Source organism: Echinops telfairi, unplaced genomic scaffold, assembly GCF_000313985.2.
Source record: "Echinops telfairi isolate 266 unplaced genomic scaffold, ASM31398v2 ScPeMD7_7469;HRSCAF=8507_1, whole genome shotgun sequence".
NCBI lineage: Eukaryota > Metazoa > Chordata > Mammalia > Afrosoricida > Tenrecidae > Echinops > Echinops telfairi.
In genome coordinates, this window is record NW_022111373.1 from 13,793,823 (window position 1) to 13,807,789 (window position 13,967).

A 13,967-nucleotide genomic window follows, 5' to 3' on the forward strand; every position below is an offset into this window, starting at 1 on the left:
AAACCCGAGTGATCGCTATCAGCAGGTCATCGTGGGTCTGCCACAAGGAAAGCATGGAGGCCAGCCCTTCAGCCTGGATGAGCTTTGCCGTTTTACGGGTCAATCAGCAAGAGCACGGAGTGGCCATGGCTGCTGAGGCCCAAACACAGGCTTGCAGCCCAGCCCTGTCAGGCAGCAATAAAAACAGAAGCAGAAGACAGGCAGTGGCGGTGGCAGCCTGAATGGAGAAGGTGGGTGGGCCAGGCTGAGCTGCCTGGCAGCATGTCACTTACAAGGCTCCGGTGTAGCCTGGTGGGCAGCGGCATTCTCCTGTGATGTGGTCGCAGGTGGCTCCATTCTGGCACTGGCATCTCTGGTGACAGTCATTACCGTAGGTGCCCTGCTCACAGCGGTCCTCGCAGCGCCAGCCCCGAAAGCCTGCCACGCAGTGGCAAGCCCCAGTGATGGGGTTGCACAGAGCCCTGTTTTTGCACTGGCATCGGCTGCTGCAGTGTGGTCCCCAGTGATCCCCATCACAGGCTGAGGGGTGGGAAAGAAAAAAGGGAAGGCATCAGGTGGTGGGCCTAGGAAACAGCTAGCCCTTGAGAGCCAATTGCCTCTCCTCTGGGAGAGAATGGCTCAAAGAAACACCCCCTTCTATCACCATTTCTCAGCTGGTCATCAGGGCACCTGCACCAACACACGGTTGTGCTTCACATATTGGCATTCGGCATGCTCACCGTAATCTGACAGTTAAGGATCGCATCAGCATCCACACACTCTCCACCCCCTTAGCTTTGTTCAGACCGTTCCTACACCTGGAGTGTTGAGTTTGATGTGGCTGGAGGGATGGTGTGTGAGTCCAGGTAGACTAGAGAAACAAATCCATAGAAACTCATATGTGCATAAGAGAGAGTTTTATAGAAAGGGTAATTGTACATTAAGAAAGCATCCTAACCCGGTCCAATTCAAGCCCATAAGTCCGATATTAACTCATATGTCCAATACAAATCTATAAATTCCTCTTCAGACTCATGAAACACAATGACACTGAATGCAGGATGGTCACAGGTCAGTGGGTAAAAAGTCTTTGGATTCAGTGGCATTGTAAGTATATCAGCGCTGGCAGGGGTCTCCACGTGGCTTCGCCAGTTCCCAGGTCACGGGGTCTATCAGCGTAGTGCCATGTGTCTTGTCAGTAGAGCATTTCCAAGGGAGTGAGCAGAGAGGGAGATAATGTCTCCGGCCTCCAAAGAGGAAAAACCAGATTTCCCAGAATTCTCAGGAGAAAGCCATGCCCACACAGAGGTCTCATTCGTTATATCTTGATTGACAGGCCAGACTCCACCCTTTACGTGTAATCCTCGCAAGTCCCAAATTGACACCAGATAATTACCACAGATGGTCTAGCTAGGTTGTGAGGGGTTGCTGGGAACAGGGGTTGGTCAGGTAGATGGGAATGGTCACCTCAAGTAAGGATGTTCATGCCATGCTAAGGAGTGGAGATTTCATCCACACACAGGGGATTGGTAGCACGGGCTTTTAAACAGGGAGAGCGTGCAGACTGGCCTCCTATGAAGGCAGCCAGCCACAGTATGAGAAAAGGGCCAAATGGGTTGACGTTTGGAGATGGGGAGGCAGAGCAGGGAAAACTGCAATTCTTCAGGAGGTCAGTGAGAGGCCCGACCCACGGCCTTTCAACCATGAAGATTGAGTGGGGACCCAGACGCTAGGCTATTGAGAAGGGGACTTCTGGCCCTAGGTCTGAGCTGAGTACACAGAGATGGAAACCACCGATCCACTGGGAAGATATCAATCAAAATGTGTGGGGCTGGGAGCTATAGCAATGACCGGGGACCTTTTGGCAAAGTTTAAATATACTGACCTAATAATGATGTAATGAATCGGGAACTGAAAATGGGTAGCCAGTGACTATATCGTAGGCATATGAATCCAGGCATGCAAACACTAGACTATCTCGTTCGAGAGACAGACTTAAAAGAGCAGTTTTAAAGAAAGGAAGAGCAGCTGTCATGAAAAACGCAAGGCGAGGAAAGAGATGCAGGAAGGGAAAAGAAACCATCAATCCCACCATGCCAAAAATCCTAAAAAGGGATGATCAGAAAAAGCGAGGCTTGCTATGGACTGCCTAGCCAGCAGTATATATTTTTCATTAGATGCTGGAAAAAAAAAAAAAACACTAGGGAAGATACACCCTACCTAGAGCTCTTAGGACAAATAGCAGCATCATGTTGAAACATGCTTCTATTGCATTGAGATTCCGTGACTTTAACAGATCTAGAAAAACGTTTTCCAAAACAAAAAGGAAACCCTAGACACAAAAGAAACAGTTTATTAGACTAGGAGTCATCTTTTAATATTAGATGCTACCTTTGATTTCATAAAATCAAAAACGAATTGAAATGAATAATTCTATTTTTAATCAGCCTGGCTTTAGTCTCATTAGTACCTTAATAAACACACTTTAACACGATTAACAAGCACGAGAGGAAATTATTGAACCTAAAGCAGATCAAGAAAGCAATTACCTTAGAAATGCAATCTTCCTTCACAAAATAAGATTAGGTGGTAGTTCCCAGACAAGATTTAAATCTACTTGTTATTCATATAAGTTTAGTTTTTTATTTTTTAGTAATTGCCTGTGGACACAAAGAGTATTTTTCAATTGTAACGCTTTTTACTAAGGATCTATGCTAAAAGTAACAGGGTGTGTTTCTTTAAATTTTCTTAGCTATGCCAGGTAGACTAAAATCTCTCCTGCTGGCAAGGCTCTCCAAAGTAATGACACAGCCTTTTGTAACCGGTTCCCTGGCTCATCAATGCTCCAGAGTAAAGGAAATCTTCATTCCATGAAAGCCAAATCCATTATCCTGTAATTTAATCCTTTTTCCTCCTGTCTTCCTCCAGTTCATCACTGTTCACTATACTATAAATGATCTTATTTCTGAAATGTGAATTCCTGGTTCACCCTGCTTTTCTCGAAAGATGAAAACCCCAACATTTTAAACTTGGTTTCAAAAGGGCTGATTCAATTTTCGCTCAGCTTCTTCTCCAAATGCTCTTCAAAATTTCAATGTTCTGTAGTATCTGATGACTTTTAAACTATTCTGTAATATCAGCATACTTCCGCGTCTCTTTGAACTTCAGGGAGCCCCAGATATTCAATTAAATATCCATCTTCTGTCTATGTCTGAGGATTGGTTGACAGAAAATGCAATTCCAGCTAATAAAATAACCCTGATAAAGACATCATGATCAAGTCAAGAGTACTAACACACTAGACTGGAGCAGCGAAGGCCTCCTTTCCCCCTGGGATACGAGTGGGTCCAAGCACATATGCTTCGCAGAGTGGCTCTCAGAACAAGAGTTGTGGGGAAATGCGAGCACAGAGAGGGTAGAATTGATCTCTCCTTCGGACTCGTTTCCACACCCCATGCAACAACTCCTTTTCCAGCAGAGCAGCCAGACACAAGATAACCTCTGTTTTCCTGGGACCTGACCTGCCCCCCAGGCTCTCAGAAGCCGTCAATGCATTTCCTCATGATAAAAATGAATTTCCAGCAGAAATTGATAGCTATCAACAGAGAAAGGGTTGCAGGCCTTTAAAGAAGCCTTATTTTGCCAACAGGGCTAATTTCCTGGCTATCTCTAAGGACAGTGGCATGCTTTGAAGTCACTGCTTCCCCTCTTTCAGCCACATTTTCCTAAAAGGCCAATGATACCCAGACCGCAGACCTCACAATGTGAAAACCATGCATCAACAAGGGGGATGGGTGTGTGTGGGTGTGTGTGTGTGTGTGAAGGACGCAGAAGCGGGACTGCATTCAGGAATCACTGCAGCCTCCTTTGCTGTCTTCATTGGTCACATTTCACCCCCTCGGCACACTCGTTTCTAAATGCATCCCAGTGAGTTACCTAGTGCACAAAGCCAGCTCTTCTCCTTGGCTGCTATAAACGCCACAGTACGGTGACTGTCTAGACACGAGGCAGGGTTTGTTGCCTGCAGGTTATGTTGAGTGCAGAGCTTGACCAATTATCTTGAATTTGAAAGAATTCAGAGAGATGGCTTGGAGAGTCTGACCCCACACTATCTGACACCTTCTCGCTCTGTCCTCAAGGAGCAAGGGCTTGCCTTGAAAGCGACTGCCTGGTTACTCCTCCCACTGACAACATAGGGGGAAATTGAGTCAACGTGGAGACAGCATGGGCATCATTTTGTAAAAAGAAAAGCAATGGGAACCCTATTGAGCGGTTCTACTATGTCCTGCAGGGCTGCTATGCCTTAGAACTGACTCTACAGCGGTGGGACTGCTGACTTAAAGTTTGTTTGCAATTTGCCTAGCAAGAAATGAAAACAGCAAAGCAATGGATACTTCTGCTTTATAAAAAGGAGTATATATTATTTTAAATCTCTGCATTTACAGATAAATATTTGGAGGTCACGACATCTGCGGGGGTGTGGGCGGGGTGAAGGGTAAATAAACTTCTGTTTCAGATGAAACTGGACGGAATCCAAATGCTATCGAAAAGGGACGGCACGTGTCCCTCTGAATTCCAGTTCTTGTGAAGCAGGTTGTTAGGGGTCTTCAAGCTGACTCTGACCCAGTGTGACCTATATACAACAGAGCAAAACATGGCCAGCACTGCACCACCCTCACAAATGTTTTAGATGCACTCTGAAATGATATTATTGTTCATGCACTCATTTTGTACTTAGATCTCAATTTTTAAGTTTCTCTTGTTTCAGACTTCCTAAGCAAAATTGAATTTCTGGACCTCAGTAATAGTCAACTGCAGGTTTTTGTAAAACCACACCATGCTTGTACTTGGCTGCACAGCCGGCTGACCGTGAGGCTAAGTGCATACTACGGGACACCGTGCACCTTAAGCTCATGATAACCTCTCCCCTTTGGTGGAAGCCACTACTCGTACACCATGATCAAAGTACATTATGACCTCCACGTTAGATATTAGTCTGTCAATGTGCATATCAAAAGCACTTTACTCAGAAATGTCTTTCAGTTATTTTGTTCAAAAGAGAAAAATGTATGCATATAAAGGCAATAACAATAGCTAATTCGTTAATAACACTGGGTGCCTGCAGATGCTGTTTTAAGTACTTTGGAGAGATTAACTCTCAAAGTAACCCTATAAAGTAGGTACTGTTATGATCCTTAGGAGCCCTTGTGTTATAGTGGGTTATGCATTGGGCTGCTAACAGCAAGTTCAGCAGTTTGAACCCATCAGCCACTCCATGGGAGAAAGAGGCTTTCTAGTCTTATAAAGATTTACATTCTCAGAACCCACAGGAGCAGTTCTACTGTGTCCTCTCTGGCCACTATGACTTGAATCAACTCGATGATGATAAGTCTTCATTTGGTTATTATCTTTATTTAAAGATGAAGACATATTATCCTTATTTTAGAGATGAAGATAGTGAGGTTCAATGGACTGGCTTAAGTTTATAGAGGTAGTAAATGCCAGAGTCAGTGTACTAAACACTATATTAATTTATTCCCTCCAAAACAATAACAATGTTTATCTCAGAACTGTGTATAATAACAAACAATTGAAAACAACAGTGTTCTAGTAATGAAGGAATAGTACAAATTTGCAGGGATGATCTTGTAATGAAAATGGATAGTGCTGAAGATTACTTAAAGACCTAGAAGATATTGGCACCTCACAATTGTAAACAGTGTACACCATGTTCTCTGTATATTAAAATGAACCAGGTGAAACTGTCACTCATTTAGCTCAAAGTGTCCCACTAGTATCCACTGCATGTAGTTGAACCCAGTATCTGTGAGAGAGAAGGAGATGGCACCTGAGGCAAACAGAGGCAGAGCGACAGCAGACATCCTATAGTTCAATAGCACCGCTGGGGCTTCTGGGGCTTGTGAGAGTGCATAGAATTTAACATTTCTTTTGATTTAACTAAATCTTCTAATTTTTCTAAAATAGACATATATCCTTTTGGCATCAAGAAAAAAACAAGTAGTCATTTATTACTGTTTTTAATGGTCCTATCCTAACCTCCAGGACTCCTGATGGCATAGTGGTTTCAAGTAGGCTGCTAATCACCAAGGTCAGCAGTTTGAAACCACCCACCACTCGGAGGGAGAAAGATGGGATTTTCTACTTTAGTAATGAGTTACAGTCTCGGAAACTCACAGGGGCAGTTCAACCCTGTGCTATAGTGTCTGCTATAAGTTGTCATCGACTCACTGGCAGTGGGTGAGATCATAGCACTCAGGGAAGTGGTAATCAATAAGCCAAGGATTATTTATTGCATTGGGTAGGTCTGCTTCAAACGACCTCGCTCAGAACGCGGTAAGGAACAAATGCGTCACTTGAAAGACTAAGGTACACCTGCGCCAACCCAAGGTCTTTTCAGCCATCTCATATGCATACAAAAGCAGGCCAATGATTAAAGAGGACTGCAGTAGAATCTATGAACCATGGTGTTGGTGAAGACTTAAATATACAAATACCACGGACAGAAGAACCGACAAATCTGTCTTGGAAGAAGTACAATGCGCCTCGGAATTGACAAAGGTGAGACTTGTTATCAGAAGAGACCAGTCCCCAGAAAAGGACAGCATGCTTGTTGAAGTAGATCAGTGAAAAAGAAGGAAACTCTCAACCAGGTAGATGGATAGAGAGGCTGCAACTCCAGGTTCACGTTGGGTGGGGACGGTGAGGCTGTCACAAGCACAGGCAGTGTTTTGTCCCATTGTACAAAGTGCTGTTATGAGTAAGAATTGACTCTGGCAACTTACAACACCTTCTGAACATTCACATTGAGCCGGCTCTGTGCTCCATGTGGTACACACCTCTTCCCAGTCCTCACTCGCAACAAGGATCCCAATAATACACGTTGCCCATTTCACATTTAGAAGGATATGAAAGATTCAAACACTTGTGTAAAATGCCCCAGGGCACCAGATGGACAAATAGTGGTGTCAGTAGTCAAACCCCAAACTGTGTGAAAAGGAAAGTCCAAGTACTTTGCCGTGTAACCATCTTGCTTTTAAGGTACTAAAATGATGCATTTCGGTTAAATACCTTACTATTGCTTATCTTTGAGTCCGTGACCTCATGTCCCACTAAATGAAATACTGGCCCGTTCTCACTCACAAATGATACGCCCGAGCCTAAGGCTGGACCCCTTGCGTCCATCTCATTGGCGGTCCTCCTTTTTGTGTGTTCCCAGGCATGCTGCCTTTCTCTAGGTTCTGGCCCATCCTGACAACATGTCCAAAGCATAGGAGGCAAGTCTTTTCATCCTTGATCCTAAGAAGCTCTTGACGCTGGAGTGTAAGTGTTTCAAACCATAAGGTTGATGGTTCAAAACCACTGGTAACTCAAGGGGAGAAAGAATAGACCATCTGTTCTTATAAAGATTTGTAGCCTCGGGAGCCTTATTAATCAGAATTGAAATACTATCAATGGGAATCAAAACATTATGGATGGAAACCAAGACACTGTGGTTCCGCATCAAGTTGATGGCAGTGAATATTTGAGTTTATTCAGTGTAATACACCATTAGTTTATACAGGATGATCAAGACTGAGCATTTTTATGGCAACTAAGTTGATAAAACCTTATACCAAGCAAGCCTATGGAATCATTCAATTACCTGATATTGAGAGTCATTGGGAATAATTATCTCAGTAGTGAGAACATAGAACATTTCTCTAAAAACAGAGAGGGCGAGATGTAGATTATTTTAAAAGTTGATAGCAAACCGAACTCACTGCCATCAAGTCGATTTGACTCATTCTATGAAAAAAAAAAATACACACACACACACACACACCAAACAACTAAAGCTAGAACGCCCATTGTGAGCATCGCGTCAGCAGTACACTAACCTGAAAACTGGGCCTTGCGCACTCGACATAGCGTAGGGTTGCATTCAAGAAACATTTGTGCATGAATGAAAGTGAATGTGACTCTCGGCTGGTACAACCAACTTTCACAAGCAGAGAAACTGCAAAACCGCCATACTTATGGGTGCCTTCTGCTCTCGTAACCTGCCTCCAGCGTTCAGTTCCCTTTGCCATGCCAAGGAAGGGAGACCAGAGAGGGAGTTCTAAGATAAATTGAATATTCTAACATGTGCCAGGATGTTATTAGGGACATTATTCAAGCTATCTTATTTAAACCTAATATCTCAATAAAATAGGTATAATAATTCCAATATTTCATATGCCCAAATGGCCTCAGGTGGTGATTTGTTCAAATTTACTTACAAAAATGGCAAAAGTGAGGGTTCAAAGAAAAACTGATCCACCTCAACAAGGCACACGCTTCCTCTGCACCACGCTGACCATCCAAACGGTTATTTGTAAATATGTCTCCTCTATGTGGTGTCATGGTTGCACAGCAGGCTGCGATCCACAAGGTTGAGAGTTTGAAACCACCAGCAGCTCCTCAAGAGAAAGACTGGGCTTTCTACTCCTTTAAACAGTTAGCTTTGGAAACCCACAGGGGGGCGCTATGCAGCAGCATTGACTGGATGGCAGTGAGATTTTGAATACCAAAGTCTGCAGTTCCCACTCAATATTTGCAAACGACGCAAACATTTGAGGCGACTCTGCGAACAAGGCCTATGTAACACGAATAGAGAGGATTGGTCTGTTTTCATTACCAACTCCCCCTCACCCCCGCCAGCCCTGGCTGTAAGGGCGAGCCATCTTTGAAGCAGCAGTAGAGAACAGAAAAACTTCAAGGACCTTGGATGAGTGTGTTTGAGATCTCTGTCTGAAGGGACAGAGGCAGCCAAGACCAGATGCCTCTCAGACAATGGCATGGAGTCTCAGAGGAGCATTGCTGAGACTATGGGGTACCCTCTCCTTCTCTGGCCCCAAACCATGGAACTGTGGGACAGAGTGACAAGCCAGCTGAACTACTGGCCCATGGAGGCAAAGGTCAAGGACCAGTGTGGCTGAGAGGCTGAGAAGCAGAGGGAGACTTGACTGCTAGCTGAGGAGACCATTGACAGCCGGCTTACTGTTTGCTGATCCCTGACTGGTGGTAATCTAGTGACTTACCTGTTAAACCCTCTTAATGGTCACTTTGGCCTGTGAGTTCCGTGTGGCTGTTGCACTGAATTATGGAACCCAGCATCGATGCATAGTGATATGGAAGGAACGGTTGGTGTCAGAGTAGAAAGAAAAGGATGAAGTATGGAGGGATGTCTGACTAATTGCGTGGCAGTAAGGAAGCCAGAAGAGGTCAGATATGTCCGCCTCCATTGGCGTTTATGGCAGAAAGACAAATGTGGCCATCAGCTCCCATACAGATTACAGCTGTGGAAAGCCTGAGGGGCAGTTCTGCTCTGTCTTATAGGACTGATATGAATCTAAATCGATTAGCTGGCATTGGGTTTTGATTGGGGCCTCGACCTAATTTTCCAAGGGGAATACTGGACAGCTAAGCCTCACAATGGTTCACATGAGAACCAATACTTGCTGACCTAAAACGACAGTTCTCAGATTTGACTTAAAAGTGTTAGCAGCAAGTCCATTAAAATTGTTTTGATAGGGAACATCTTAACATTTCCACAGTCACATATGTGTTGGCAAGAACAATAACAACGATAAGGTATTGTGAGTGGTCTTTGAACACAGACAGCTTAGTCAAACTTGTCTTCATGTAGTTTTTTATAAAGGACAAAGTACGAAACACAATTGCAGAGAACAAATGCCAAATTGAAAGGTGCCCTGGAAAAGAAACAAGAGCATGTTAACCCATTGTCTCCTTTAGGAAGAAAACCAAAAGAACAGAAAGGATGAAGTCATTTTGCCCTTATCACCTTCTTAAAAAAATCATTAGCTGCCAGCTGGCTCAGAGAGGGGTATAGCTGTCTAGCAGTACATGGCCAGGATGTCACCTGTTATACTTAATTTTCTTCTTTGTGAAATGGGTTGGAAGGATATACTGATGACACAAAAAGTGCTTGTTGCTATCATCCATAACAGCCAAAATGGTATTCAGAGTTGTGCACATTGTAACAGTCTAGAAACTGGAAGAACACCTCTGACCTTGATTTGTACTGCAGCTTGAAAATGTCTGACGTGGGTACAAGCTGTGGGTAGGAGTTAATTCCACCCCCAACCCCGTGAAGTCTATTATATTAAAATTCTGAAGTGCATACACATTGGCCAGCAATAGCAAATGGGGGCTTCTTTGCAACTTGCATGATAGTATTCTAATTCTAATTAAAGTATTACCTTGCTAATGGTGTTTAGGGTGTATGGAAGTGTTTTTTAAAATATATTTTAATGCACAGAAAGGTCTACTATATATCAAGACAACATTTGATTAACTGACATAAGATAAGAATCATATCCCAAATACATGATTTACATACAAATTCAATTTAAAGACAGATGTATGAATTGAATGTAGAATCAGTTGAAATCCTGGGACTGCCCGTATTTGTTTGTCTTGCATGAATTACTCATGCCAAAAAGGACAATATGCTCCTCACCATGTGAATTTCCAAAACAAATTACCTAATAGTTTATAAAGGAAAATACAAGTCCTGGCATCACACCTTTGATGCATTTTTACAGGCAATTTGAGAAATGCTGCAGTGAAACACAGCATTATTCTACATTCTTAATTGCCAATTAAAAACTGGATTTATAAATTTCCCACTTATTAAATATTGTTTGTCCAGAAGACTAGGGATTGTACATGAGGTCAAGAAGCGGAGAGAAACTCAGAAACAATCACATTAATGCCTCGGTGATGTCCTTTGACAGAAAGAAATGTAATATGTTACATAAAATCTTGAAAATCTAGTCCATTTAATAGGCACTAAAAGGCACTAAAAGAGTCCTGAGGTACTCTAGCAGCATAGTGGTTAAGTGTTTGCTGCTAACTGTAAGGTTATCAGATTGAAATCACCAGCCACCACACAGGAGAAAGAGGAGGCTGTCTACTCCTATAAATTATCAAGGGTTCAAGAGGGAGGGAGGGCGGGAGAGGGAGCGAAGAACATTAAGGAGCACAAGTTGAAAGCAAATGTTTTGAGAATGATGATGGCAACATATCATTGTGCTTGACAGAGTGGATGGATGAATGGATTCTGAAAAGAGCTGTATGAGCCCCCAATAAAATGATTAAAAAAAGAGAGAGAGTCTCAGAAATCCACAAGAGCAGTTCCACCCTGTCCTATAAGCTCACTATGCGTCCAGATTGACTCAATGGCAGTGAGTTGGGTGAGTTGAGTTGAGTTGAAAAGGAAGCCCGGGTGGTGCTGACGGATTGGTGTTGGGCTGCTACCTGCAAGGTAGGTGGAGGTAGCTCTGAGGATACAAAATTTTACAAGCGCCTCAGAAACCCATAAAGAGCTGCTCTGCATTGAAACAGCCTTGATGGCAGTGGGTTGGGTTTTTGGTTAACTAGTACTATTGGTTTGGTGTGCTTTAGTTATCTGTGCTCATCCTTCACTAATATAATAGAAAAACAAAGGGATCGGTTGCTCTGGGTCCATTCCAACTTGAACCACCAACCTTCCGGTTAGCGGATGAGCTCCTGTTTTCACCAACCAGGTAAAGATCCCAGAAGCTGCCTGGAAAACACAGGTCATATTATTAGATGCTCCTCCAAAGATACTGGTTCTGAGTAATCGGGAGAACAGGAGTGTCCTGCTCTACGTGCATGTGTTAGGGCTAAACAAACCTTGTTGCTAGTTGTTGTCTCTTCCCACGTATGGTGACACCTGTGCCCAGAGGAGGACCGCTCCATAGGGTTTACAAGGCTGTAAGTTTTTATTTTATTTTTTAATGTCTGTGTGAATGATGTTTATCATCTATTCTATTTGGTTCTTTTTCTTTTCTTTTTTGAAATTAATTAATCATTTATTGGGCACTCTTATGGATAACATAACATTCCATAGTTCAATCACATTGAGCAGTAATAATACAATTGCTACCACAATCAGTTGTTTGGTTTTTTTTTTTAAGCAAAAGGGAAGAAATTTACTGGAGCCCATACGGGAAACACTAGAGGGTCCAGCATATGCTACAGTGTAGACATGCCCAGCAAAGGGTCACACCATTCACTGTACCCCCATGTCCCAGAGGGTCTCCCCTTGAGCCGAGCCCCAAAGCCTCAGGACTGGCTGGGAGTGGGGATGCACAATCAGTTTTAAACCATTTTCTTTCTTCTTGAACTTCTTGATATCAGCTCCCCTTTATCTCCTCCCTCCCCAACCCTACCCACTAGAAACCCTTATTATTTATTTTTTCCCTATAATTGTTTGTTTTTTGCCATATGTTACACAATCCAATATATCCATTTACATACAATTCTGCTGTTCATCCCACTGAGTGGGGCTATACAGTCATCAACACTCCCTAATCCCCCTTCCCTGCTCTCAGGGAACCATTACTTCTATTACTGTTTCTGATGGGTTAGCTATCTTGGCTTTCATGTATGAATGATCTTAAATATGGTATGCAAATTTACATATGCAAATATAACATGATTAATGAGGTAAAATGAATAAAAACCACAACAGGAAGGGGAGGAAGGGCTGTGAAATTTTAGCTCAGGCCTCGTCTTCCAAGCCACCCCTGGTTGGGTGGGGATCTTTCAGCAAGCTGGACACTGACATTTGCACCACACAAACAACCCTTGATAAGCTAAACAGGCTACCTTTTGTTTTGTCTTTATTTTTTTTTAATCTCCATTCAGTACTTCAGGAGTATAAAAAAATTAACCATAGAACTATATGGGTTTTCAGATCACTAGAGCGTGGAAATCAAGTTAATCATGGGAAGAATGATGTCAAGGTATAATTCTGCTTGAAGTAACTAGATTGTGAGTGCCCTTAATTTATAAATGTCAAGTATCTATTAGGATGCATCAAAGTGCCAGTTATACCGAATTTGGGGGGGAAAAGTATTTTTACTTGAAGGTTTGCCATCAAGTGGTATGTTGCTTGTGTTCCTATCTGTGAGAGAACTCAAGAGGGAGGAAAAGGCAAAACGCTCCACAGTCCAACACATATGCAAGCGACAAATAAGTCACTTTTGAAAGAAGACCCCTACAGACTTTTAGAAGGAACCCCAATAAAGTCCCCTGGTCTCAAAGGATAGAAAAACTCAGTTCTTCCAGAAACACACTCTCTTTCTTCCGCCTCGTGTTCCCTCGGGGTCTTTCCGCTCCCTGTGATTCCACTCCTGGGGCCTCAGGCTAAGAAGGCTGTGCTGTGTCACTCCCTTTGCGAAGGGCCAAGAAAATACTCCCATTTAAAACATCAAGAGCTTTAAAATTCAATGAGTTTGTAAAGCTTCTCCATCCATGAAGCAGAACCATCAAAATGTATTGTCCAGAACGCCTGAAAGCATGGAAACCCCATGTCCTTCACATGTCCAAACCCTCCGCAGCGCCGACAGAGTGCCCCCAGTCGCCACGGACAACCACCGTGCTTCTGATAGCAGTTTACTCTGTGGCCAAGAGAAAGCTTTCATTTTTCTTAAACACTAAAAGACAAAAAAATTAACTGAATTTGCCAAACAAAATCTGTCAATAATATCAGGGTATGCTTGTCTCAAATGATGAACCAGACAAACAATAATTGTAAAACATTTATTCTTTAATTCTTCTAAACACTCTTATGTTTGGTATCTTATCTTTGAATACATTTCAACAACCCTACTTATAGTTCCAGGAAAAAAAACTATCAAGGATATAAATTTTGGCCTGGGATTAAATAAGGGATTTGCAAGGGATTAAGTTAGTCAATGAAGTCAAAAGAGTAATAACATCTATTTTATCTATTTTCTTTTTGTTATCCATTCATTCTTTCCTTAACATTTACTAAGCATCTCCTAAGGCTACTAAATTCTATTTATTGAGTACATCCTACTTGCTTAATTAAGACATGTTCTAAAGGCAGGATTTCTTAATCTAATGGGAGAAACAGGATGGCAATGAGATGT

The 13,967-nt window shown here is 42.8% G+C and overlaps 1 protein-coding gene across 1 annotated transcript in view; it reads right to left on the minus strand.

Annotated features, from left to right (window-relative positions):
* The window catches only part of MEGF10 (multiple EGF like domains 10), a 193,707-nt gene that overhangs the window by 81,154 nt on the left and 98,586 nt on the right, over nucleotides 1-13,967 (minus strand). Inside the window, exon 6 of the mRNA XM_004696586.2 lies at nucleotides 273-519. Within this exon, the coding sequence (XP_004696643.2) occupies nucleotides 273-519 (247 nt within the window). The remainder of the gene's footprint in view (nucleotides 1-272; nucleotides 520-13,967) is intronic.